The following is a 27364-nucleotide window of genomic DNA, read 5'->3' as shown; positions in this document are numbered from 1 at the left end:
TCACTAATCATTGCTACAGTCTATAACATACATATAGAAGTGTATGCTGCCACACCATCTTGAAGCCTAAGGATGGCTGGTTAGCTTAGTCAGCCTCCAACAGGAAAACTGCATTCTTTTTCAGATTTTCTATCTTTCCTTTGCCTCCATTATTCTTTTTCTCTTTCTACAGAGATTAATGATGGTCAGCTTTTATGCTTTATTTTGTATACCCAGCCTCTGCCATATTTTGTACCACTTTTTGGTTTGACATGGCAATAGATAGCATATTTCTAGTTAAAGTAGCATTACAGCAAGCAGTCAGTATTCATTTCAAGGCTTTTTACTCATACTTACTGTGCTGGTTGATGAGCATACGAATAGAGATTCGGCTCAAATAGAATCGGTCTAAAAAGTATTGCACATTTTGATTAATTATGGGATCCACCCCAAATGCTTCTTTATATTCTAAGACTCCCTGGGCCATAGTGGGGACAACGTCATTGTGCCGATTTCGAATGTTGATCAGCGCATCTGAAAAGCTAAAACACATAACTGACAAATCATTCATCTGTGGTAACTTACATAACTTAATGTAGCCCCACTTAGTTGATGTTAAGAATAACTAAAATGGGAGGCATAAAATGTCTCAGTACTAAGTTAACTGGAATAGTGCATATCACCAATTGGGCTCTCAATGAGTTACACACGGGGATTCATAACACTAACATTAAAACAGTTAAGCTACTTGTAGATCAGTGGAATGATTGAACCCTGGCAGCAGGTGAAGGTAATGCAACGAGGAGAAAGAGAGGGCACTTAAGAATATGGAGAGGTTGGAAGGTAGGGCCAGCAGGCAGAAGAATGGACCGACAGACAGAAGCAATGAGAAGAGAACATTGAATATTTCATCCTTTAACATTTTTATTTGATATGATATTAAAGAAGATGGAGAATATATTTTGGTCAAATAAAAAAGTACCTTTGCAGTGGAACTGCATGCTGCCTCACTACAACAATATTCAGCACAGTTTGGAGGACAGTTTGCTGACTCATATGTTCCAGCTATTTCAATATTTTCTGCTGTTCATTCTTAAATTTTATTGGAAAGCTCCATGAATTTCTTGAATCAGATTGGAATTTGGAAAACCAAAATACTAAAGACATAATGCAACTTACTCTGACAAAACTCTGTAATTATCAGGGCTTTTATCCAAAAATTCCAGAATGTCAGTAAGACTTTGCACATACCTAAACAGAAAAAAAATCAAAAAATCAATGTAAATTTAGTCTAAAATTTACAAAAAGAGTAGTGAATGATAAAGTAAAATAAAGATTTGACAAACCCCTGAAATTTGAATAATTGCTGCTCAAAATAACATTGCTCGAACTCTTGATGCTTACGGAGTAATGCCCATCTTCTATTCCACACTCCAGACCAGAAGCAGAATACAAGTACCTGTTTAATTATTTTCTTTAATTACTTCATCCCTTCTAATTGCCAAGAAGACATTGTGCACAGTGCAGGGAAGAGGTGTGAGACTCTCCTCTCATTGTTATCTTGTGATCTACTTTTATCTTGCTTAAATTAATTTTGTTGAATTCGTGACCCTAATTCCATAAACTTCTGTGGAATGTCTGGTAGGCTGATATCTTTCTCTACTGCAAATACAAATGCAAAGTAATGATGAAGCATAGCTATCATTCTCTTAATTTCATTCACATCACAGTTATTAGCTTTTCAATGGGCCCACATTGCTTTTGACAATCTGGTCACTTTCTTATTCCAAACAGAATTGCAATTTGTGTTGATTAGGATATCCTCATAATTGCTTTTCATACTCCACTTTTGTAGCTTCAACTATTTGCCGTTTTGTGCACTGAATTTCCAAACTTATTTCTGAAATCCAAATGCTGTTCCACAAATCTTTACCAATATGAGATAATCTAAGATGTTTTGTAATGCAAATAGGTCGACTGAATTTTCGCTTCAGGCTCTGCAATTCACTTCCTTATCCTGAAGCCTGTGAGCCATTTGTTCAAAAAAAGACTTTACCTAACAAAATAAAAGCTTTTTTAAAAAAGTGGTCTGTAATATTTCAAACACTAGTGAAAGCAGTCACATTAAAGAATTCCTGAATTTGAGAAATACCAGCCAGAGCAATTTAAAATTGAATATCAATGCCCAACTGCACTATTTTATTTCAAAGCACCCTTTGACCTTTGCAGCTGAACAATCGAAGAAGAATGCTTCTGCTACAGCGAGATCATTCCAGGAACATTCTGATCGCTCTTCCCTTTGTGGGTAAAATGGAAATGACCACAAAAATGACAATTCATTCCAAGGTAGATATTCTACTTCCGATAACTTGGAAAAAAAATACATACAGATAGCATACATATGGCATAATAAAAATATCTTTCCATTAATATTTGAATGTTTTTGACATTATCAAACATACAGAATGTGTATATGCAATAGAAAGATCATTTGTACAACAAGCAATTTATGATTACGCACAACGTCAAAAAGACATACCTTTGTATTTAAAAGTTCTACATAAACTGGAATGGGGAGACATCTGTTTCCAATGGCTGAGATATTGGGAAAACTAAATTGCTAAGGAAAGCTAATGTCAAAATATGTCATGCTGGTGACTAAAGTTCAGCTAACCAGATTGTGCTATTTTAATATTAAATTTAGAACCATAAATTGGACTAAAACTAGCTACAGCTTCCTTAATTTTTTTAGTCTTCATGTTGCTTGCTTTGCTAGTTTCTTGTTCTGAAGTACACATTTTACAACTATTCAAGAACTGTATTTTTTCCACACTACTATTTTAGAAATGACTGCAGAATACAGCAGAAATATTACAAAATATTTCAATACAATTTTTTTTTGCTTTCCTTATTATAGGCTAAAGCTTATTTGAGAAACATAAAAGACCACTGACAATTGCAGAATAACAATAGACCATAAACAAGGCTTCCTGAGTGACCTGACCCCACCGCCTCCCCTGTAAAACATTTCCTCCTCTTAGATCAGCAACAGCTGGGAAAAAAACACAACTCTTGATTTTCACATCACATGAAGAGCATCAAGAAAGGTCAAGTCCAATGCAAGCAATTCTGTTAAGTTCTCCTCCTATTCCCCACTCACTGATTCCAAACAATAGGCAAAACAAATAGGTCTTTCCAGGACAGCAGAGCTGTAACTGTACAATTAAAACTTAAGACATGTGCTACAAAGCAACAAACATCAAAGCAGAAGCAATTAATTAAAAGGGATGAGGAAACGGGTGGGGGAAAGAAAGAGGAGGGGGCAAGAGAGAAAGAAGAAACAGAGAGGAGGGGGAACTGAGGGAGGAAGGGAATACAATGTACAAGAGGAGGGGGAAAGAGAAGAGGGGAGGGGGGAAAGAGAGGAAGGGAGAGAGAGGGAAAGGAGAGAGGAAAAGGGGGAAAGAGGAGGGGAACATGGGGGCTAAGAAAGAGTGAAGAGGGGAAGTAAGAGAGGAGGGGAAGAGAAAAGGGTGAAATACGATGAGGGGGAAAGAGGGGGAGTAAAGGGGAGGGAGTGAAGAGAGAAGGGACAGTAAAGAGGAGGGAATGGATGAGAGGAAGAGAGAAGGCAGGAAGATTAGTGGGAAGGAAAAAAAGAGAAACCAAGGGTAAGAAAAGGGAGGAGAGAATACAGGGAACAGAGAGGAGGGGCGCGAAAAGAGAAGGGAAGTAAAAGAAAGGAGGTGGAAGAGAAAGGGAAGAGAGTGGGGAAGAAAGTGGGAAGAGAGGGCAAGAGAGAGGGTGGAGTGGAGAGGGAAGAAGTAGCAGGAGGAGAAAGAGAGGAGAGGACTGGGTAAAGAGAGGGGGAGAGAGGTAGGAGAAAAGAGAGGATGGGGCAAGAGAGAGAAGGGTAAAGAGAGGGAGACAGCGATGAAGAAGGGGCTGAGAGAAGTGGTAAAACAGGGATTGGGGAAACAGAAAGAGGAGGGGAAGAGAAAAGAGAGAGAGGAGGGAAAGAGAGAGGAGTGGGATGTGAAAGACGAAGACAAATAGGAGGGGGAGGGGAGAGTGGAAGGGGGAGAGTGGAGGGGAGGACGAGAAGGAAGGAAGGAGAGGACAGGTGAGGGAGATGGAAGAGCAGGGAGCAGTGAGGCAAGGGGAGGGCATTGGAAAGAGGGGAGACGGTGGGCAGACGTAACAAAGAGAAGGGTGTAAGAGTGGAAAGGGAAAAGGGGGGGAGAAAGAATGAGGGGAATAGAGAGCTGAAACAAAGGGGGAAAGAGCAGGGAGGGAAAATGAGAGGGGGGGAATGAGAGAGGAGGGGGGAATAAGAGAGGAGGGTGAATGGGGGGAATGAGAGAGGAGAGGAATGAGAGGGGATGGGGACAGAAGAGAAAAGGTTGAGGAAAGAGAGAGTCTCAAACTATCGATAGTAGATTAGATTACTTACAGTGTAGAAACAGGCCCTTCGGGCCAACAAGTCCACACCGACCCGCCGAAGCGCAACCCACCCACACCCCTATATATACCCCTTACCTAACACTACGGGCAATTTAGCATGGCCAATTCACCTGACCCGCACATCTTTGGACTGTGGGAGGAAACCGGAGCACCCGGAGGAAACCCACGCAGACACGGGGAGAACGTGCAAACTCCACACAGTCAGTCGCCTGAGGCGGGAATTGAACCCAGGTCCTTGGCGCTGTGAGGCAGCAGTGCTAACCACTGTGCCACAGTGCCACCCCAAGTACTTTAAAGTTTGTAGACTCTGCAGCAATACCATAAGGTTTATGCACAGAAGGCTAACATTTCATTCACTCACAAGGTTTAACCACAAAGCATCTAAAATTCATGCACAACAACGTAGGTTTTAAAATGTTATACTCAGTATCATTTTTCTTGTCAGATAATTGAAAGATTTTGTTATTTTCCCCTATGTTCAATGCCAAGAGAATAAAGAATTCCGCACAATCTAGCAGGCTACTCATCAGTTTTATTTCTTTTTATATTTTTCAATATTTTGTGTAGCTGCTAAGGTCAAACTTTGCTTTAATACAAAATTAATATGTTTTTGAGTGATCTATATAAGTCAACTGAAACATTTTTCTTTAAAATTTTATTCACTGTAGTACAAAGAACAAAGAACAGTACAGCACAGGAACACCTTCAGCCCACCAAACCTGTGCCAACACATGATGCTTTTGAAACAAAAAACCTTTTGCCTCCAGGTGGTCTGTATCCCTCTATTAAGTAAAAAATGAGGTCTGCAGATGCTGGAGATCACAGCTGCAAATGTGTTGCTGGTCAAAGCACAGCAGGCCAGGCAGCATCTCAGGAATAGAGAATTCGACGTTTCGAGCATAAGCCCTTCATCAGGAATAAGAGAGAGAGAGCCAAGCAGGCTAAGATAAAGGGTAGGGAGGAGGGACTAGGGGGAGGGGCGATGGAGGTGGGATAGGTGGAAGGAGGTCAAGGTGAGGGTGATAGGCCGGAGTGGGGTGGGGGCGGAGAGGTCAGGAAGAGGATTGCAGGTTAGGAGGGCGGTGCTGAGTTGAGGGAACCGACTGAGACAAGGTGGGGGGAGGGGAAATGAGGAAACTGGAGAAATCTGAATTCATACCTTGTAGTTGGAGGGTTCCCAGGCGGAAGATGAGGCGCTCCTCCTCCAGCCGTCGTGTTGTTATGTTCTGCCGGTGGAGGAGTCCAAGGACCTGCATATCCTCGGTGGAGTGGGAGGGAGAGTTAAAGTGTTGAGCCACGGGGTGATTGGGTTGGTTGGTTCGGGCGGCCCGGAGGTGTTCTCTGAAGCGTTCCGCAAGTAAGCGGCCTGTTTCACCAATATAGAGGAGGCCACATCGGGTGCAGTGGATGCAATAGATGATGTGTGTGGAGGTACAGGTGAACTTGTGGCGGATATGGAAGGATCCCTTGGGGCCTTGGAGGGAAGTGAGTGTGGAGGTGTGGGCGCAAGTTTTACATTTCCTGCGGTTGCAGGGGAAGGTGCCGGGGGTGGAGGTTGGGTTGGTGGGGGGTGTGGATCTGATAAGGGAGTCACGAAGGGAGTGGTCCTTGCGGAACGCTGATAGGGGAGGGGAGGGAAATATATCCTTGGTGGTGGGGTCCGTTTGGAGGTGGCGGAAATGGCGGCGTTTGCTTCTTCCTTTCCCGCCGCACCAACCAGTACCCTTCCACTGACACCCTCCTTCGACTGACTGAAGCCCTCCACCTCCTCCAGGATTTTCGCTTCCCAGGTCCCCAACGCCTTATTTTCACTATGGACATCCAGTCCCTGTACACCTCCATCCCCCATCACGAAGGACTCAAAGCCCTCCGCTTCTTCCTTTCCCGCCGCACCAACCAGTACCCTTCCACTGACACCCTCCTTCGACTGACTGAACTGGTCCTCACCCTGAATAACTTCTCTTTTCAATCCTCCCACTTCCTCCAAACTAAAGGAGTTGCCATGGGCACCCGCATGGGCCTCAGCTATGCCTGCCTCTTCGTAGGATATGTGGAACAGTCCATCTTCCGCAACTACACTGGCACCACCCCCCACCTTTTCCTCCGCTACATCGATGACTGTATCGGCGCTGCCTCGTGCTCCCACGAGGAGGTTGAACAGTTCATCAACTTTACTAACACCTTCCATCCCGACCTGAAATTCACCTGGACCATCTCAGACTCCTCCCTCCCCTTCCTAGACCTCTCCATTTCTATCTCGGGCGACCGACTCAACACAGACATCTATTATAAACCGACTGACTCCCACAGCTACCTGGACTACACCTCCTCCCACCCTGCCCCCTGTAAAAATGCCATCCCATATTCCCAATTCCTTCGTCTCCGCCGCATCTGCTCCCAGGAGGACCAATTCCAACACCGCACAGCCCAGATGGCCTCCTTCTTCAAGGACCGCAGATTCCCCCCAGACGTGATCGACGATGCCCTCCACCGCATCTCCTCCACTTCCCGCTCCTCCGCCCTTGAGCCCCGCTCCTCCAACCGCCACCAAGACAGAACCCCACTGGTTCTCACCTACCACCCCACCAACCTCCGCATACAACGTATCATCCGCCGCCATTTCCGCCACCTCCAAACGGACCCCACCACCAAGGATATATTTCCTTCCCCTCCCCTATCAGCATTCCGCAAGGACCACTCCCTTCGTGACTCCCTCGTCAGATCCACACCCCCCACCAACCCAACCTCCACCCCCGGCACCTTCCCCTGCAACTGCAGGAAATGTAAAACTTGCGCCCACACCTCCACACTCACTTCCCTCCAAGGCCCCAAGGGATCCTTCCATATCCGCCACAAGTTCACCTGTACCTCCACACACATCATCTATTGCATCCGCTGCACCCGATGTGGCCTCCTCTATATTGGTGAAACAGGCCGCTTACTTGCGGAACGCTTCAGAGAACACCTCCGGGCCGCCCGAACCAACCAACCCAATCACCCCGTGGCTCAACACTTTAACTCTCCCTCCCACTCCACCGAGGACATGCAGGTCCTTGGACTCCTCCACCGGCAGAACATAACAACACGACGGCTGGAGGAGGAGCGCCTCATCTTCCGCCTGGGAACCCTCCAACCACAAGGTATGAATTCAGATTTCTCCAGTTTCCTCATTTCCCCTCCCCCCACCTTGTCTCAGTCGGTTCCCTCAACTCAGCACTGCCCTCCTAACCTGCAATCCTCTTCCTGACCTCTCCGCCCCCACCCCACTCCGGCCTATCACCCTCACCTTGACCTCCTTCCACCTATCCCACCTCCATCGCCCCTCCCCCTAGTCCCTCCTCCCTACCCTTTATCTTAGCCTGCTTGGCTCTCTCTCTCTCTTATTCCTGATGAAGGGCTTATGCTCGAAACGTCGAATTCTCTATTCCTGAGATGCTGCCTGGCCTGCTGTGCTTTGACCAGCAACACATTTGCAGCTGTATCCCTCTATTTCCTACCTATTCCTGTATCTGTCAAGATGCCTACCATCTCCTCTGGCAGTGCATTCCAGGCACTTTATCATCCTCTGTGTAAAACACCTAACTCTCACATCTCCTCTAAACTTTCCCCTTTTTACTTTAAACCTATATCCCCTAGTAATTGGCATTTCTACCCTGGAAAAAAAATGACTCAAAGTATTCTTTCTATTCATGCTTCTAATAATTTTGTAAAATTTCATTAAGTTACCCCTTAACCTCCAATGTTCAAGCGAATACTAATCAGGTTTATCCAATCTCACCTCATAGCTGATACCCTCCAAACCAGGCAACACCCTGGTAAATCAGCCCTTTCCAAAGCTGCAACATCATTCTGGTTGTGTTGCAACTAGAACTGTACACCATGTGACCAACCCAAAGTTTTATACAGGTGCACATGACTTAGCAATTTTTATACTCTATCTCTGACTGATGAAAGGAAACATGCCAAATGACTTCTTGACCACTTGTGTTATCACTTTCAGGGAACTGTGGACCTGTACACCAGGTCCTCTCCATACATTGATGCTTCGAAGGGTTCAGCCATTTACTGTATACTTCTATCCCGTAGTAGACCTTTCAAAATGCAGAACCTTGCATTTGTCTGGATTAAATTGCATCTGCCATTTTTCCACCGAAATCTCCATCCTATCAATATCTTATTTTATCCTCTGGCAATCCTTCTCACTATCCACAGCTCCCAGATTCTTTGTACCAATCAATCTTTGTACTATAATTTTTTAGTAAATTATATTTTTACTATAAATTCTGTGTCCTATGATCCTGATGAAGGAGCAGCACTCCACAAGCTTATATTTCCAAATAAACCTGTTGGACTATAGCCTGGTGTTGTGTGATTTTTAACTTCTGCTATTAAGCCAGTTCTGTATCCTGTTAGCAGCTCACTGTGGATCCCATGTGACTCCACCTTCTATATCAGCCTGCCATGAGGCATCTTGTCAAAGACTTTGCTAAAGTCCATGTAGACAACACCTATTGCCTTGCTCTCATCAATCATCTGTGTCACTTCCTCAAAAACTTTTGTTAGACATGACTCTTCCACACAAAACCATGTTGCCCAATGCTAATAAGTCCATATTTTTCAAACCTTAGTAAATCCTGTCCCTAAGACTCTTCTCCAATAATTTCCCTCCCACTGATTAGATTAGATTAGACTTACAGTGTGGAAACAGGCCCTTCGGCCCAACAAGTCCACACCGACCCGCCGAAGCGCAACCCACCCATACCCCTACACTTACCCCCTACCTAACACTACGGGCAATTTAGCTTGGCCAATTCACCTGACCCGCACATCTTTGTGACTGTGGGAGGAAACCGGAGCACCCGGAGGAAACCCACGCAGACACGGGGAGAACGTGCAAACTCCACACAGTCAGTCGCCTGATGTAAGGCTCACTGGCCTGTAATTTCCTAGATTATTCATGTTCCCCTTCTTAAACAAAGGAACAAAATTGGGTATTCTCCAGTCCTCTAGGGCATCTACTGTGACTAAAGAGGATACAAAGATTTCATTCAAGGCACCAGCAATTTCTGCCCTTGTCTCAGTATTCTGGGATAGATCTCATCATGTCCTGATGGCTTGTCCACTTTAATGTTTTTCAAAACACCCAACACCTCCTCCAATTTCAACATATCTCTCTCTAGACTCACAATCCTTCTCCTTGGTGAATACTGATGAAAAGTATTCATTAAAGAGCTCACTCACTTCTTCCAGTTCCACACGCACACACCCTCCTTTGTCCTTGAGTGGACCTATCCTTTCTCTAGTTACCATCTTCCTCCTTATATACATATAAAGTGTTTTGAGATTTTCTTTAATCCTGTTTGCCAAAGACATTTATGGCCCCCTTTAGCTGTCCTTAAATCCTACTTTAAGTTCTTTCCAGCTTTCTTCTTATTCTTCAAAGGATCCGTCTTCAGTTTCCCCAGCCTAACATATGCCTCCTTTTTCTTGTTCAGTTAGCTTATGAATTTTCTTGTTATCCAAAATTCCTGAATTTTGCCATCCTTATCTTTAATGTTCACAGGAACATTCTGGTCCTGTACTCTAATCAACTGACCTTTAAAAGATTCTCACATCACAGATGTGATTTGCCCTCAAACAGCCCCTCCAATCTACATTTCCCAGTTCCTGCCTAATGTTGCTACAGTTAGCTTTCCCCCCATTTAAAACTTTCACTCAAACGCTGTTCTTATCTTCATCCATAAATAACTTAAAACTTACAGAATTATGATTACAATTCCAAAAATGTTCCCCCACTGAAACTTCAATCACCCGGCTGGGCTTACTCCCCAATGCCAGGTCCAATTTGGTCCCTTCCCTCATTGATTATTATATATTGCTTCAAGAAAGCTTCATGGATATATATATCAAATTCTGGATTCGAGTGGTACTGGAAGAGCACAGCAGTTCAGGCATCATCCAAGGAGCAGTAAAATCGACATTTTGGGCAAAAGCCCTTCATCAAGAACACAGGCCGACTGCATGAAAGGTGGAGACCCTTCAGCTTTGAATTTCGCAATTATGTGATGTGCACTTCCATCATTGAGGATGGGGATATTTGTAGACAACCTGTTGTTATTCAATTGTCCACCACCATTCATGACTTGATATGGTAGGTGGGCAGAGATTTGATTGATCTATTGGGAGGCAACACTACCCCAATGACTGCCATTTTACCCTCTAGTGCCTACTTAATTAAAAATAAATTTCTATTAAATTAATTTACAGCTAAGTAGATGGCCCCTAGTATTAGATTCTCATTAAAAGTACTAAATACACAATTATATAAACATTAGTCTGAATACGACTTTAAATCCCAGTACTATACTCTGCCAGTAGCCTAAATCCCACAACTATAAAATCTTATGGATATCAACCATGTCTTTTTAAAAATTGGGAACTGAAATGAGAAAGAACCTTTTTTTTAAGCTTAAAGAGGTGTTTTGTCAAGAATAGTGTAAGTCTTTAAAAAGAAGTAACCTGACACCCATTCAATCATTGTAAACACCTGCTAGAAGCAGAAATTGGGGTTGCGTTGTCGATGATTTGGAGCCAAGGGTGATGCAGCCTTTGTTGGTAATGAGTAGTTGACTTGTCTGTGGACTAGTAACCAATTATCAATGACAGAGATCTTTTTGACTACAGTTTTCAGGTAATTGAACAGCTTGGAGCTAGAAACAAGTTGCAGCGTGAGCAAAGTGTTCAGTTCTTTCCTAGCTCAGAAGCAGTCATTCTATTCTCTGCAGTCAAAGCTGACCATAATCCTGAAGAAAACAAGTTTATTTCTCCTGTACAGTTGTTGTCAGTTGTGACTTTTAATCGATAAGTCAAAGCTTTCTTTCTTATAACAAAATGAGCCACCTTCTGTCCCTTACCAGTTTATTGAAGGAACCAGAAACAATCAAAAGGCAATTAAAATGTTGGCCAGCAGAGGGCCATAAGAATGGCCTCAAGAACAGCATCTGAGAACAAAGATTACTGAACTGTCTTTCTAGTTTATCTCCCCTCTGTCTATAATCTATTTTATCCTGTCTGTCTGTGTGCACGTAAGGGGAAGTTTATAAACACATTAGTTTCACATAAAAGTATTTATGTTGATGTATATAACATTTTACCTGCAGCTAGAGTCTAATTACTTACAATAAATAGTGATTCTGGCTTAGTGCAGAAACCTGGTCCATACATTGTATCAATCAATGTACAAACGTCAGGTAACTTGGGGACCTTTGCAGATTTTCTAACTTGTGTGACAACATTGAATTACACATTTCCTGCACTTTACTTGCTAACTTACTTTGCAATGATCTGTCCTCTTTTGCCTAATTCACTTGCCTGATCATTTTCTCAAATGGCAGGAAGAATGCCTTCGTTATCTGAAGATGAATGCAAAAACTTCAGCATTGTATTTCACACTTATGTGATGTGCTCTCCCATCATTGAGCCCCAGAGGAGAAAAGTTGAATCAATTAAGTGAATAATCAGTTATCCGAACAAAATAGTGCCCGCCCATCTCGGTCGGATAATCAAGGTTCCTCTGTACTCTGACCAATAAAGGAAAGCATACCAAACACCTTCCTCACTATCCTATCTACCTGCAACTCTACTTTCAAGGAGCTAAGAACCTGCAGTCCTAGGTCTCTTTGTTCAGCAATACTCCATAGGAATTTACCATTAAGTGTATAAGTCCTGCTAAGATTTGCTTTCCCAAAATGCAGCACCTCACATTTATCTGAATTAAACTCCACCTGCCACTCCTCAGCCCATTGGCTCATTGGCCCATCTCATCAAGATCCCATTGTAATATGAGTTAACTGAGGTCCACTACACCTCCAATTTTGGTATCAGCTGCAAACTTACTAACTACACCTCTTATGTTCACATCCAAATCATTTATATAAATGACAAAAAGTAGTGGACCCAGCACCAATCCTTGTGGAATTCCACTGATCACAGGGCTCCAGTCTGAAAAATAACCTTCCACCACCACCCTCTGTCTTCTATCTCTGACCCAGTTCTGTATCCAAATGGCCAGTTCTCCCTGTATTCCATGAGATCTAACCTTGCTAACCAGTCTCCTGGGGAACCTTGTCAAACGCCTGACTGGAGTCCATATAGATCACGGCTACCGCTCTGCCCTCATCAATCCTCTTTGTTGAAGTAACAAAACTGAATCAAGTTTGTGAAACGTGATTTCCAACGCACAAAGCCATGTTGACTATCCCTAATTAGTCCTTGCCTTTTCAGATGTCACCATCTATTTCCCTACATTCTATATCTTCCACGTCCTATTCCACAGTAAACACTGATGCAAAATACTTGTTTAGTATCTCCCTATCTCCTGCAGCTCCACATAAAGGCCGCCTTACTGATCTTTGATCAGCCCTATTCTCTCCCTAGTTACCCTTTTGTCCTTAAAGTATTTGTAAAAACACTTTGGATTCTCCTTAACCCAATGTGCCAAAGCTATCTCATGTCCCCTTTTTGCCCTCCTGATTTCCCTCTTAAGTCTACTCCTACTGCCTTTATACTCTTCTAAAGATTCACTCAATCTATCCTGTCTATACCTGACATATGCTTCCTTCTTTTTCTTAACCAAACCCTCAATTTCTCTCGTCATCCAGCATGCCCTATACCTACCAGCCTTTGCTAACAGAAATATACTGTCTCTGGACTCTCATTATCTCATTTCTGAAGGTTTCCCATTTTCCAGCCGTCCCTTTACCTGTGAACATCTGCCCCCAATCAGCTTTTGAAAGTTAGAGTCATAGAGATGTACAGCATGGAAACAGACCCTTCGGTCCAACTCATTCATGCCGACCAGATATTCCGACCCAATGTAGTCCCACCTGCCAGCACCCGGCCTATATCCCTCCAAACCTTTCCTACTCATATACCCATCCAAATGCCTTTTAAATTTTACAATTGTACCAGCCTCCACCACATCCTCTGGCAGCTCATTCCATACACCTACCATCCTCTGTGTGAAAAAGTTGCCTCCTAGGTCCCTTTTATATCTTTCCCCTCTCACCCTAAACCTATGCCCTTTAGTTCTGGACTCCCCGACCCCAGGAAAAGACCTTGTCTATTTATCCTATCAATGCCCCTCATAATTTTATAAACCTCTGTAAGGTCACCCCTCAGCCTCTGACGCTCCAAGGAAAACATCCCCAGCCTGTTCAGCCTCTCCCTATAGCTCAAATCCTCCAATCCTGGCAACTTCCCTGCAAATCTTTTCTAAACCCTTTCAAGTTTTACAACATTTTTCCAATAGGAAGGGGACCAGAATTGCACACAATATTCCAACAGTGGCATAACCAATGTCTCGTACAGCCGCAACATGACCTCCCAACTCCTGTACTCAATACTCTGACCAATAAAAGAAAGCATACCAAACACCTTCTTCACTATCCGATCTTCCTGAGACTCCACTTTCAAGGAGCTATGAACCTGCACTCCAAGGTCTCTTTATTCAGTAACACTGCTAGGACCTTACCATTAAGTGTATAAGTCCTGCTAAGATTTGCTTTCCCAAAATGCAGCACCTCGCATTTATCTGAATTAAACTCCATCTGCCTCTTCTCTGCCCATTGGCCCATATGGTCAAGAACCTGTTGTAATTTGAGGTAACCTTCTTCACTGTCCACTACACCTCCAATTTTGGTGTCATCTGCAAACTTACTTACTATACCTCTTATGCTCGCATCCAAATCATTTATGTAAATGACAAAATGTAAAGGACCCAGCACCGATTCTTGTGGCACTCCACTGGTCACGGGCCTCCAGTCTGAATAACAACCCTCCACTACCACCCTCTGTCTTCTACCTTTGAGCCAGTTCTGTATCCAAATGGCTAGTTATCCTTGTATTCTGTGAGATCTAACCTTGCTAATCAGTCTCCCATGAGGAACCTTGTCGAACGCCTTACTGAAGTCCATATAGATCACATCTACCCCTCTGCCCTCATCAATCCTCTTTATTATTTCTTCAAAAAACTCAATCAAGTTTGTGAGACATGATTTCCCACGCACAAAGCCATGTTGACTATCCCGAATCAGTCCTTGCCTTTCCAAATACATGTTCAGTTCTTTCCTGATACTGTCAAAATTAGCCTTTCTCCAATTTAGAACTTCAACATTTAGATCAAATCTATCGTTTTCCATCACTATTTTAAAACTAATAGAATTATGGTCACTAGCCCCAAGTGCTCCCCCACTGACACCTCAGTCACTGTCCTGCCTTATTTCCCAAGAGTAGGTCAAGTTTTGCACCTTCTCTAGTAGGTACATCCACATACTGAATCAGAAAATTGTCTAGTACGCACTTAAGAAATTCCTCTCCATCTAAACCTTTGACACTATGGCAGTCCCAGTTGATGTTTGGAAAGTTAAAATCCCCTACCATAACTACCCTATTATTCTTAGAGATGACTGAGATCTCCTTACAAATTTGTTTCTCAATTTCCTGCTGATTATTCGGGGGTCTATAATACAATCCCAATAAGGTGATCATCCCTTTCTTACTTCTCAGTTCCACCCAAATAACTTCCCTGGATGAAGAAACACTGATTCATCAGTCAAGGGAAGGCAGTGGGTCGTGATCAGCAAGAGGTTTCCTTGCCTATGTTTAGTGTGATATCATGAAACTTCATGAAGTCGGATTCAATGTTAAGAAATTCTAATTTAATTCCTTCCCAACTGTATACCTCTGTGCTGCCATCTCAACTGTGCTTGTCTTACCAGTCTGGTATGAAACACCCAGGAATGGTAATTGTGTTGCATGGCATCTATAAAGGCATAATTTTGTGATAATGACAATGGCAGACTGTTGCATGAGCAATCTCTGGGACAACTCTCCCAATTTTGGCATAAATCCCCTGTTGGGTTGACAGGGCTATTGCTATTATTGATTCCTAGTTGGGTACTGCGTGGTCCATCTGGTTCATTCCTTCGTTTAGACTTTGTAGAATTTTGATACAAGTGAGTTGCTAGGCCATTTCAGAAGGCAGCTAAGAGTCACCTACACCTCTATTGGTCTGGAGTCACATGTAAGCCAGATCAGGTAAGGACAGTAGACTTCCTTAGTGGTAGACTTCCAGATTGGTTAGGCTAGATTTTCATTCCAGATATTTACTGAATTCAATTTCACCATCTACAATATGAGCCTATTTCCTAGATTACCAGTCCAGTGACATCTCAGCTATACAGAAAAATTAACATGTTGTGAGGAACCAAAGTATAAGAAGCATACACAGAATCATAAATTGCTGGAAAAACTCAGCAGGTCTGGCAGCATCTGTGGAGAGAAAACAGAGTTCACATTTCACATCCAGTGACCCTTTCTTCAGATATTGAGAAGCATAGTGCTGATTAATGTCAAATCTGTCCACAAAACAATGTCACTCAATTCACTCTCTTGAGTAGTACACAAAAATCTAAAGTCAAATAAAAACATTTTACTATACTTGATCTATTTTTCTGATCACTCACCAACTTTGAACGGTTTGAACAGATGGAGTTCCCAGCAAATTATCTGGAAGTAGGTTGATTTCCTTCATGATATTTGAAAGCCGTACTGGAAGTTCTTGTCGTAGAAAGATGAAGGAGGTCTTTTCACAACCGTTTCTGGTACCTAAAGTAAATAGCATTATTCAAGTCTTCAGCAAAAGTGTTTTGATCAAGATTACTGTATGGATTGTCAAAGATCAAGTTATGCTTTCAATTACAAGATTGATAAGGGAAAATTGAAAAGAGAAGTCCTGTATAAAATACCCTCAATATTTACAAGATGGTGATCTACTAAGCATTCTTAATTGAATCTTACTTTATCAGGCACACAATGATGTGCAAAAGAATACACAGGTGATCAGGAGGTGATGACTTAATGGAATTGTCAATGGTAGAATTGAAATTTTATAGAAATCTGCAAGTAAAAGTCTGATGATGACCATGGAACCAATGTCAATTGTCATTGTGCCCTTTAGGCCTAACTTGATCTGGCCTACATGTGACCCACAGTAATGTGGTTTTCTTCACTGCCATCTCAAATGGTCTAGCAAGCCATTTAGCTCATTTGACCTCTAAAAAGTATTCAAGAAAAAAATGGGTTAAACCAGGTGTACCTGGCAACAACTAAAGCATTGACTAAGGTACTGGAGACAACAATGACAAACACAATGACCCTGCTAAGTCCTCTTGAATAATTTCTGGGGGGCTTTTGCCAAAATTGGAAGAAGCTAACATTGAGAGAGCGGTCTCAAGCAACAGCCTAATATAGTCATACTCATTGAATCATAACTTACAAACAATGTTCTATATCATCGGCATTCCTGGGTATGTCCTGTCCCATTAGCACTTAGACCCAGCAGAGGTGGTGGCATAGTAATATAAAGGTGGGCAGAAGTTGCCCTCAGAGTCTTTAGCATTGTCTCCAGGTCCCAGGACATCAGGTTAAACATGGGCAAGGAAACCTTCTTGTGATCACCATGTGCACTCTACTTCAGTTGTCCTTCATGTTGAATAGCATTGAAGAACCATGGGGGGATGGCAAGGGTACAGAAAGTACTCTGGAGTACTCAAGATTTGCTCAACATCACCACTACTGAGTGAGCTGGTCAAGCCGTAAAGGGCAGATCTCCTAGACTGGGTCTGCGGCAAATGGTGAGGGAACCAAGAACATGAAAAACATACTTCTCTTCATCCTCACCAATCTTCCAGCCACAGATGTATCTGTCCAGAACTGTATCGGCAAGCGTGACCACTAAACAGCTCTTTGAAGACGATTCATGTCATCAGATTGAGAATACTCTCAATCTTGTTGTAGAATCATAGAGCTGAAAATGTGTTGCTGGAAAAGCGCAGCAGGTCAGGCAGCATCCAAGGAACATCACTGCCTAGATCCTTCCCTCTCAAAAGATCCAGCACCAGGTATTTAAAGGCTTAAGGATGGAACTGCAATTTTAGCAGGATTCTCCCAATCTCCTCCCTTGGCTTTGGCAAAAATCCTGTGGTACCATTGATTTCCCACAGGAGTTGCAGCAGGGAATTAGGAAAGTCTTTTAGAAAAGGAATTCTCTTGTAAAGAGAAGTCATATCTACACATTTGAAAGTGCCAGAACCAGTATCTTCTTGCCTCAACACCATTCTACAAATTAAGCACCTCTCACTCTTCCACACAGTTATCTCTCAGCCCCAGAGCTGTTTCTCCATCCTCCCTTCTTATCATCTGATCAAATTGATATATATTGAGTTGCTACCTTAATTACAGACTGATCGCTCAGTGTGCCAGTGAGAGTGTGCTACACTGGTGAAGGTGGCATATTTCGGATGAGATCATGAGATGAAACTCTATCTGCTGTCTCAGACAGACATAAAAGATCCCATGTTAATATCTTAGGAAGAGCAAGAAAGTTGTCACCATGTTCTAGCCAATAACTGTCCCTTAATCAACAATAACAAAACTGAACATTTATTTACTCTATGACAATCCATAACACAAAATGGCCTTCGTGTTGTATGGCGCTATCACCATGCTAAATGGAATGGATTTCAAACTGATCTGCTAACTCAAGACCAGGCATCCATGAGGCAATGTTGGCCATCAACAGCGGCAGAATTGAACTCCAACACAATTTGCAACTTCATGGCCCAGTACATCCCTTACTCAACCACCACCATCAAGCCAGGAGATCAACCCTGGTTCAATGAAATGTGCAGAAGGGCATGACAGGAGCAGCAGCAGAAACACCTAAATATGATTAGATTAGATTACTTACAGTGTGGAAACAGGCCCTTCGGCCCAACAAGTCCACACCAACCCGCCGAAGTGCAACCCATCCAGACCCATTCCTCTACATTCACCTAACACTACGGGCAATTTAGCATGGCCAATTCTCCTAACCTGCACAATTTTGGAGTGTGGGAGGAAAGCGGAGCTCCCGGAGAAAACCCACGCAGACACGGGCAGAATGTGCAAACTCCAGACAGTCAGTCAGTCGCCTGAGGCGGGAATTGAACCCTAGCCTCGGGTGCTGTGAGGCCCATTTTTTTCTTCTTTTTCTTTTTTTTAAGACTTTACATCACAAAGATTATGCCAGGTCACAACCAGATGAAGCTACAAAACAGGACTACTTGTGTGACAAACAGCCAAAACAGCAAGTGATAGGGAGATCTAAGGAATTCTACAGCCAAAGGATCAGATCTAAAGTCAGCAGTCCTGCTACCTCCAGTCACGAACAGTGATGGGCACTTAAACAACTCACTGGAACCCATCCTCAATATGAAAGAGTCCAGCACATAGTGCAAAAGATAATGAGTAAAGCATTTGGAACAATCTTCAGTCAGAAGTATCAAGTGAATCTTGATTTCCTATGAAGACCTGAAACCTGAATACAGGCTGAAGTACTAGTTGTTGTCAGGAACAACCGCTAAACCGATGTTCCTAATAACTTAGGTGGCAATAAAATGGTTTTAGGATACAAATAACATGATAAAATGGTTTTTAGGATGCAAATTGACAATTCTGCTACAGCTGCATAATTGACTAACCACAGTCAACTTCAGTAGAGATTAGCACACAATGCTCCCTTAACAGTATAGAAATAACTAGACTGGATAGGACATTACTGGCCATCCTTACTGACCTTCAGATGTAGGTGCAAGGGCTCAGTTAGTGATGATTTGGAGATGCTGGGGTTTGACTGGGGTGTACAAAGTTACAAAACACACAACACCAAGTTATAGTCCAACAGGTTTAATTGGAAGAACTAGCTTTCGGAGTGCTGCTCTTTCATAAGATGGTTGTGGAGTACACAACTGTAAGATACAAAATTCACAGCAAAAGTTTACAGTGTGATGTAACTGAAATTATACATTGAAAAATACCTTGATTGTTCGTTAAGTCTCTCATCTGTTAGAATGACCGTGTTAGTTTCAATACCTTCATATGTAAATCACAAAACTTTTTTAAAAAAAGTTACATTCTGAGGTTAACTGTAACAATTGGTGTCAGCCCAGATAATATGTTAAAAAGTGTTAGTACCCTGTGTTTTGTTGTCTGTGCCATAATGACAACAGAACACAGGGGGCTAACACCTTCAACATCTTATCTGACTGACACCAATTGTTACAATTAACCTGAGAATGTAACTTTTAAAAAAAGTTTTGTGATGGACATTCTAACAGATGAGAGACTTAAACAATCAAGGTATTTTTCAATGTATAATTTCAGTTACATCACACTGTAAAATTTTGCCATGAATTCATTGCCTTACAATTGTGTACTCCACAACCATCTGATGAAAGAGCAGCACTCCGAAAGCTAGTGCTTCCAATTAAACCTGTTGAACTATAACCTGGTGTTGTGTGATTTTAAACTTGGTTAGCGATGTAAGGGCGGCCTGAGTGTTGGGAAACAAAGTTGGTTCCCTGGAAATATCACTGGATCAAGTAACTGTCAAATAAAGCAATATCGTGTATTGACTGGTAATTGTTTGAATGTACTATGTGATCATGGCCTGTACCTTTCTTTAACAAAAGTATAAAAATGTCTTTGTTTTAAGCCATGTATGCAGCTCCTCTGAGGAATACGAAAGTAAACAACCTCTGTGTTTCCAGATGCTCTGTGCCCCGCCGTATAAAGAAATAAAGAATGAAGTCTTAAAGAACCAGACTGATTTTGAGTGTGTTTTGACTGATCACGGAACAGAAAGACCACCCTCCATTGCCCCACCCCCAGGGTCCAGATCTTCACCTCCAGAGATCACCAACATCATAGATTTCAAGCTTCAGCCAATTCAATTCACTCTACACGGTATCAAGAAACAGCTAGAGGCACTGGATACTGCAAAGGCCATGGGTCCTGACAACATTCTGGCAATTGGACTGAACAGTTGTGCTCTAGAATTCACCGCGTCACCCACCAAGCTGTTCCAGTATAACTACAGCACTGGCATCTACCCGACAACATAGAAACGTTTCCATGAATGTTCTGTACACAAAAGCCAGGACAAATCCAATTACTATCGAAGGCTGTATACTGCAGATGTGGAAATCTGAAATAAACACAAAAAATGATTTTGAAATTCAACAATCTGGCAACATCTGTGGAGAGAGAAACAGGGATAATACTTTGAGTCTGAAATTCTCTTCTTCAGAACAACGGAGTTTCTCCAACATTCTCTGTAGTTGTTCCAAATATATCTATTCATCAGCAAAGTGATGGAACGTGTCATCAGTACTTGCTTAGCAATAATCTGCTCAGTGACAATCAGTTTGGTTTCCACCAGTGTCACGCAGCTCCTGACCCGCTCACTGAGTTAGTTCTAACATGAACAAAAAAAAGGTGAATTCCAGAGATTTGGTGAGGGTGACTGCCTGTGACATCAAGGCCACAGCTGATCAAGTTTGGCATCATGAAGGCCTAGTAATGGGAATCAAAGGGATAGTTTTCTGCTGGTAGGAGTCATGTCTGGCACAAAGGAAGATGGTTGTGGTTGAAGGCCAGTTATTCTGGCTTAGGAATTTCTGCAGAATTTCCTCAGATTACTATCCTAGGCTCATACATATTCAGTTACAATATCAAAGATCTTCCCTTCATTATAAGTGAGGCATTCACTGATACAGGTAGTTCTGGCAAAACACGCATTTTGGCAGCGCAATTTAGCTATAGCATCGCTGAAGAATTAGCGAACGTTATTTTGGAGAACGCTTATCCATGTTGGCAATAGCGCAATTCCAGTGGGGAATCAGTTCACACGCTTCATTCTGGACATGTGCCTATGTGCTTGCCAAAATCTGCATGCATGCACTGACGTTTTCATCATTCTGTGCATGCACCGGTGTCCACACATCCACACAGAAGATACAGTGGGAGGAGGAGGAGATAAGGAGTAAACGATTGGTGGAGATAGAGCCCCAAGAGAGAAAAGAACAGTTGGACAGACAAAGGAGCAGGTAATGATCTGGCTAGAAGAGTAAACAGCCGTTAATGGGGTCTGTTAATAGGCTGTGTGTAATAACAGACTGTGAGATAACAAGGCCTGGTGTTGAGGCTTGGGGTAAGGATATGGGAGAGCTGAAGCCTGAAGTTGTTGACCTTGATATTGAGTCCAGAAGGCTGAAGGGTCCCCAAGTAGAAAAATGAGGTGCTATTCTTTCAGGTTGCAGTAAACTTCGCTGAAGCACTGCAACAAGCCTGAGACAGATGCTGGCCAGGGAACAGTGTTGTGTATTGAAGTGGCAAGCACCTGGAAGCTCAGGGTCATTTTTGCAGACAGGGTTTTGGTTTTGTAGTAACCTGATAAGATACGTTAGAAATAGATAAATAATTCTTAAATACTCTTAACACTGTGGCATCAAATATAACAAACAAACATGTACTGCCTGTAAAGCCTGGCAGCAACTTTTGCTGAGCACAAAGTTCAGCTAAATATGGAGCCTGTCACAGCCAAGAATGCAAAGAACCCAAAGTTGCACATCACTTTACAAAAGAAGAGTAGATCATACCAAGGTCAGCATGTAAACATGAACAATATAATCTATATTACTGTTACAGTAAACTGCTTATTTTGCACATTACAGTGTCTTTGTACACTTTCAAGCACATCCATATATTGCAAAACAAACTTTAGCTTGTTGTAAATTTCATGGGCACTGGCTTCTGCCATGCAGCCTCAGTTGAGCTGCCAAGGTACTTGTACAGCAGCATGCTCAAAATGGAGCCAACTTGGTATTTGAAAATACCTTCATTAGCTGCTAGCCATTGCCAGACGGATAGGCAGTGCCATTTTATATTGTGCTATTTGCAAACAATAGCAATGACAAAAAAAACCAAAACATCAATGAAAACAACCAAATTCAATCTTGGGCCTTTTCCATCGCCAAACCCTAACCACCGACACCTTACCTTCTGTCTTGGGACCCTCCAAACACACAGAAATAATGTGGATTTCATCAGTTTCCACATTTCCTGCGCCCCCACATTATCCCAGTCCCAACCTTCCAACTTGGCACTGCCCTTTTGAACGGTCCTACCTGTCCATCTTCCTTCTCACCTATCCGCTCCACCCTCCTCTCTGACCTATCATCTTCTCCCCCACCTTCATCTACCTATCACATTCCCAGCTACCTTCCCCCCAGGTCCACACCCCCTCCCATTTATCTCTCAGCCCCCTTGGCCCACAAACCTCATTCCTGATGAAGAGCTTATGCTCAAAACGTCGATTCTCCTGCTCCTCAGATGCTGCCTGACCAGCTGTACTTTTCCAGCACCATATCTTTTGGCATCTAAGTATAGAGATGAGCAGTTGCAGATCTCAAAACTCAAAGCATCCTCCCAACAGATGGTTCGTTAAAAAATGCACATATTCTATATTAGATTAACAAATATAGTAACCTCACATCTGAAGGGTGGGAGTAGACTGGGTCCTCCTCATTTTGAATAGCAAGAGTGAATATGAAATCCATAGAATGTGGAACAGATTCAGGGCACACAGAGAACTTCTTCTAAAGAAGAGAAATAAGATATTTTCTACAACTCAGCCAATCACTTCCCCAAGGAAATGAGGAATTTGGAACATTGTGAGCAATTTCAGGCCCTGTATCTAAGGAAGGATGTGCCACCTTTAGATGAGGTATGGAGAATGTTTACAAGAATGACCCTGGGGTGAAAGACATGTCATATGAGGAGTGGTTAAGAACCCTGGGTCTGTACTCAATGGAGTTTAGAAGTGGAGGGGAGAAACGGACTGAAACTTTCAGATTAGATTAGATTAGATTAAATTCTCTTACAGTGTGGAAACAGGCCCTTCGGCCCAACAAGTCCACACTGCCCCTCTAAAGAGAAACCCACCCAAATCCATTCCCCTACCCTATATTTACCCCTGACTAAGGCACCTAACACTGTGGGCAATTTAGCATGGCCAATTCACCTAACCTGCACATCTTTGGATTGTGGGAGGAAACCAGAACATCCGGAGGAAATCCACACAGACACAGGGAGAATGTGCAAACTCCACACAGACAGGTGGGAATTGAACCCAGGACCCTGGTGCTGTAAGGCAGCAGTGCTAACCACTGAGCCACTGTGCCACCCAAATTACCGAGAGGCCTGGATACAGTGGGCATGGAGAAGATGTTTCCACTAGTAGAAGAGACTAAGTCCCGAGGGCACAGCCTCAGAATGAAGAGACATCCATTTAGAATGGAGATGAGCAAGAATGTCTTCAGCCAGAAGGTGGTTGAACTGTGCAATTCATTGCACAGAGAACTGTGGAAGCTTCAAGTGCATTTAAGACACTTGAGATAGATAGGTTCTTGATTGATAAGGGGAATAAGGATTATAGGGAGAATGCAGGAGAATGGGTTGAGAACTATATCAGGTATGATTAAATGGTGGAACAAACTTGATCAGCGAAACAGCCTAATTTTGCTCTTACACCTTTTGGAGAGGATCACACCAGTGGACAGTTCCACAGATTGATGCATAGGTTTCCAAATCCATGGTGAGAGGAGAAAATATAAGGGATAGAGAAATGGAGATCACAGAAGATGGGAGAGAACTGGGTATGTGGAAATCACAAGAAAGGAGAGGATACAGGACCTGGAGATTCTGGGGGTGCAGGAGGGAGTGTAGCACCTGGAGATCCAGGGGGAGGAGGAAGAGGAGAGAGTACAGGATCTGGAGATCCAGGGGGAGGAGGAGGGAGTACAGGATCTAGAGATCCAGGGGAAGGAAGAGGAGGAGGGAGTACAGGATCTGGAGATCCAGGGCGAGGAGGAGGAGGAGGGAGTACAGGATCTGGAGATCCAGGGGGAGGGGGAGGAGGAGGGAGTACAGGATCTGGAGATCCAGGGTGAGGAGGAGGAGGGAGTACAGGATCTCGAGATCCATGGGGAGGAGTAGGAGGAGGGAGTACAGGATCTGGAGATCCGGGGGAGGAGGAGGAGGGAGTACAAGATCTGGAGATCCAGGGGGAGGAGGAGGGAGTACAGGATCTGGCGATCCCAGAGGGAGGAAGAAGTACAGGATCTGGCGATCCCATGGGAAGGAGGAGGAGGAGGGGGGAGTACAGGATCTGGAAATCCAGGGGGAGGGGGATGAGGAGGATGGAGTCCAGGATCTCGTGATCCCAGGGGGAGGAGGAGGAGGAGGGAGTACAGGATCTGGAGATCCATGGGGAGGAGGAGGAGGAGGGAGTACAGGATGTGGTGATCCATGGGGATGGAGGAGGAGGGAGTACGGGATGTGATTGGGTGTTTGTCTCAGCCAGGCGCTGGACCAGGTTGCTCTTTGCCCACATCCCGGGAAGTGGAGTAAATGCAGGACCTTCCAGCGCTTCAACCTCTCTCTTACCGAAGTCCAGGAATTGTTTCATGGAGAGCGGCGATGGCGAGAACTTAGAGAAATGCTCGAGCTGTCTCGGGGCCGGGGCCGGAGCCGGGGCCGGAGTCGGGGTCGGGGTCGGGGTCGGGGTGGGGGCTGAACCCCGACCCTTCAGGAGCCACCGGAGAATCTTCATCGCAAGCCGGGAGCCAACCGCCACTTTGACTGACATCGCTCACAGCGAACCATCACTCGGAACTGGGCATCTCTGGATTTCTATTGGTTGGATCTTGACAGATGGGCGGGACAATGGCCTTTATTGATGATTGGTCACTGTTTAAGCTAATCACAATTGCCGTAGTCAGTACTGTTTGACCATTGGCCACTCACCCCATTAACGGGAAGTCACGTGATAACAAGGTTTTAGTGAAGACAAATCACTGCACCTTATTTATTAACTGTGCTTCCTCTCCATAAGTGATGCCAGACCCCGCTGAGTTTCTCCAGCGATTTCCGTTTTTGTTCAGGTTTCCAGTATCCGCAGTTCTTTGTATTATCTTGTTTTTTCGCGCACGAAGAGGCTATTGTTCTTCAATGCCACTTTATCATTAGTGAAACTATGGCAACTATTAGTAGACCAACATCCAATGTAAATAAAAAGTCATTCGATGAATGCTTCTGATGAAATCAATAACCTGTCAGCTTCATTTTAGAAATATATAAAAGATTGCTGAAGATATTGTTAGTTGGTATTCAAATGGACTTAGTCTACAACGCATTAGTCTCGTTAACAAAATTGAAGCCCCCTTAGATGAAAAGGGCAGCTGGAAGAGGTTTACTTCCCCACATTTGATCTGATGTAATGAGGTGTTGTATATTCCAAAATCAGCACTGGAGACTTCTATTCCAACTGTATAATGCAGTGCTGCCACGACTGTTGCGGTGGGACAGGACATACCAATGAATGTGATAGAGGAATCTGCAATATTGACTGAAATGCATAATTCTATGATAATGAATATGTTAGACATTTGCTCAACTCATCTCTATGACAGCTCTCTCAATTTTGGCACAAGTCCTCCAATGGTAAGGGCGTGGAATGCCCTACCTGCAAATGTAGTTAACTCAGCTACATTAGGGAGATTTAAACAACCCTTGGATAAGCACATGGATGATGATGGGATAGTGCAGGGAGAGGAGCTTAAATAGTTCACAGGTTGGCACAACATTGAGGGCCGAAGGTCCTGTTCTGCGCTGTATCGTTCTATGTTCTATGTTAGTGAGGAGGATTTTGCAGTATAAACTTGGCTGGATGTGTCTTTGTTATTCTTGGAGATGACCCATCTGGTTCTCTTCAACCTTGTAGCAGTTCGATATAACTGTGTCTTTATTTCTGCTACTGACTTTCTATTTCAGGTTTAATTAAAACTGAGACTGGAAGCCAAAACGCCAGAGTTTCAAGTTCAGTAAATGGAAGTTCTGTGGTGCAGTACGGTCAGACTAAAAAAAGCAGAAGCTAGATCTAGAATCTGATCATAAACAAAGATATAAATGCTACAAATATTTCTTTACCCAAAGGTCATATTGGCATTGCAGGGTGGGCTCAGTGGTTAGCACTGCTGTCTCACAGCGCCACACTTCCAGGTTTGAATGCAGCCTCGGATGACTGTGTGGAGTTTGCAAATTCTCCCCGTGTCTGCATGGGTTTCCTCTCACAGTCAAAAGATGTGGCTAGGTGAATTGGCCATGCTAAATTGCTCATAGTGTTCAGGGATGTATGGGCGAGATACATTAGTCAGGGGTAAATGTAGAGTGATTGGTTAGGGGAATGGGTTTGGGTGGATCGCTCTTTGGTGGGTTGGTGTGGACTTGTTGGCCTCATGCCCTGTTTCCACGCTGTAGGGAATTCTATGATAAGACAGAGTGGTCATGAAGCTGTTTCTGATCAGTAGAATTTGTGGGTGTTCAGCGTAGACCAGATGTCAGTTTTGATGTGTAGTAGCTGAGTACTATAATGAAACACCTTAAAGGGAAGCTTAAAGTGAAATTAAACATAAAAAAAGCAATAATTAAAACAAAATGCACTCCCACAGTTAGGTGCCACAAAGAACAAGACCTGACCATTTATAGCTATGCTCCGTGTGCTAATATTCTTCATGGGTATTAGGTGCTCTTAATTTCATGGAATAAGAATGGAAAACAATTTCCTTTAATTTGAGAAGCTAAGAAATTAAGAAAGAGCAGTTTAAAGTACTGGTGACTGAAATATTTGTAGAGACAGTGGATTTTGAATTTTATTTGCCAAGGCTAAAGTGAGACTAAATAAGATCCTGATTTAATCAAGATCCTGATAATAGAATGTCCAATGAATGTTATGTTGATATTCATTGATTCTGGGTAATGCACGCCCTTACAAAATCATTGAGTAAATAAATATTATGGAACAACATTTCACTGGATATTCTGTGGAGAAAGGTCATCTCTAACATTTAATGGATGAATGCAAATCATCAAATGTGTCATTGCTTCTAAAAAGGAAATGCATATGTTAAGAAATTGTTAG

At 43.2% G+C, this 27364-nt stretch overlaps 1 protein-coding gene across 2 annotated transcripts in view; it reads right to left on the bottom strand.

The window, feature by feature from the left end:
* Window positions 1-25009, bottom strand: part of pdk4 (pyruvate dehydrogenase kinase, isozyme 4) — a 69555-nt gene extending 44546 nt beyond the window's left edge. For both annotated transcript variants that reach the window (XM_060825452.1, XM_060825453.1), the window contains exons 1-4: window positions 24832-25009; window positions 15969-16110; window positions 1159-1230; window positions 337-521 (exon numbers count right to left, since the gene is read on the bottom strand). In XM_060825452.1, the coding sequence (XP_060681435.1) occupies window positions 337-521; window positions 1159-1230; window positions 15969-16110; window positions 24832-24997 (565 nt within the window). In that variant the 5' untranslated portion in view covers window positions 24998-25009. The remainder of the gene's footprint in view (window positions 1-336; window positions 522-1158; window positions 1231-15968; window positions 16111-24831) is intronic.
* Window positions 25010-27364: the final 2355 nt, after the last annotated feature.

The sequence above is a fragment of the Hemiscyllium ocellatum genome, chromosome 5, assembly GCF_020745735.1.
Source record: "Hemiscyllium ocellatum isolate sHemOce1 chromosome 5, sHemOce1.pat.X.cur, whole genome shotgun sequence".
Taxonomy (NCBI): domain Eukaryota; kingdom Metazoa; phylum Chordata; class Chondrichthyes; order Orectolobiformes; family Hemiscylliidae; genus Hemiscyllium; species Hemiscyllium ocellatum.
The sequence above is the reverse complement of the archived record's forward strand: the minus strand, read 5'-3'. Positions and strand labels throughout refer to the sequence as shown.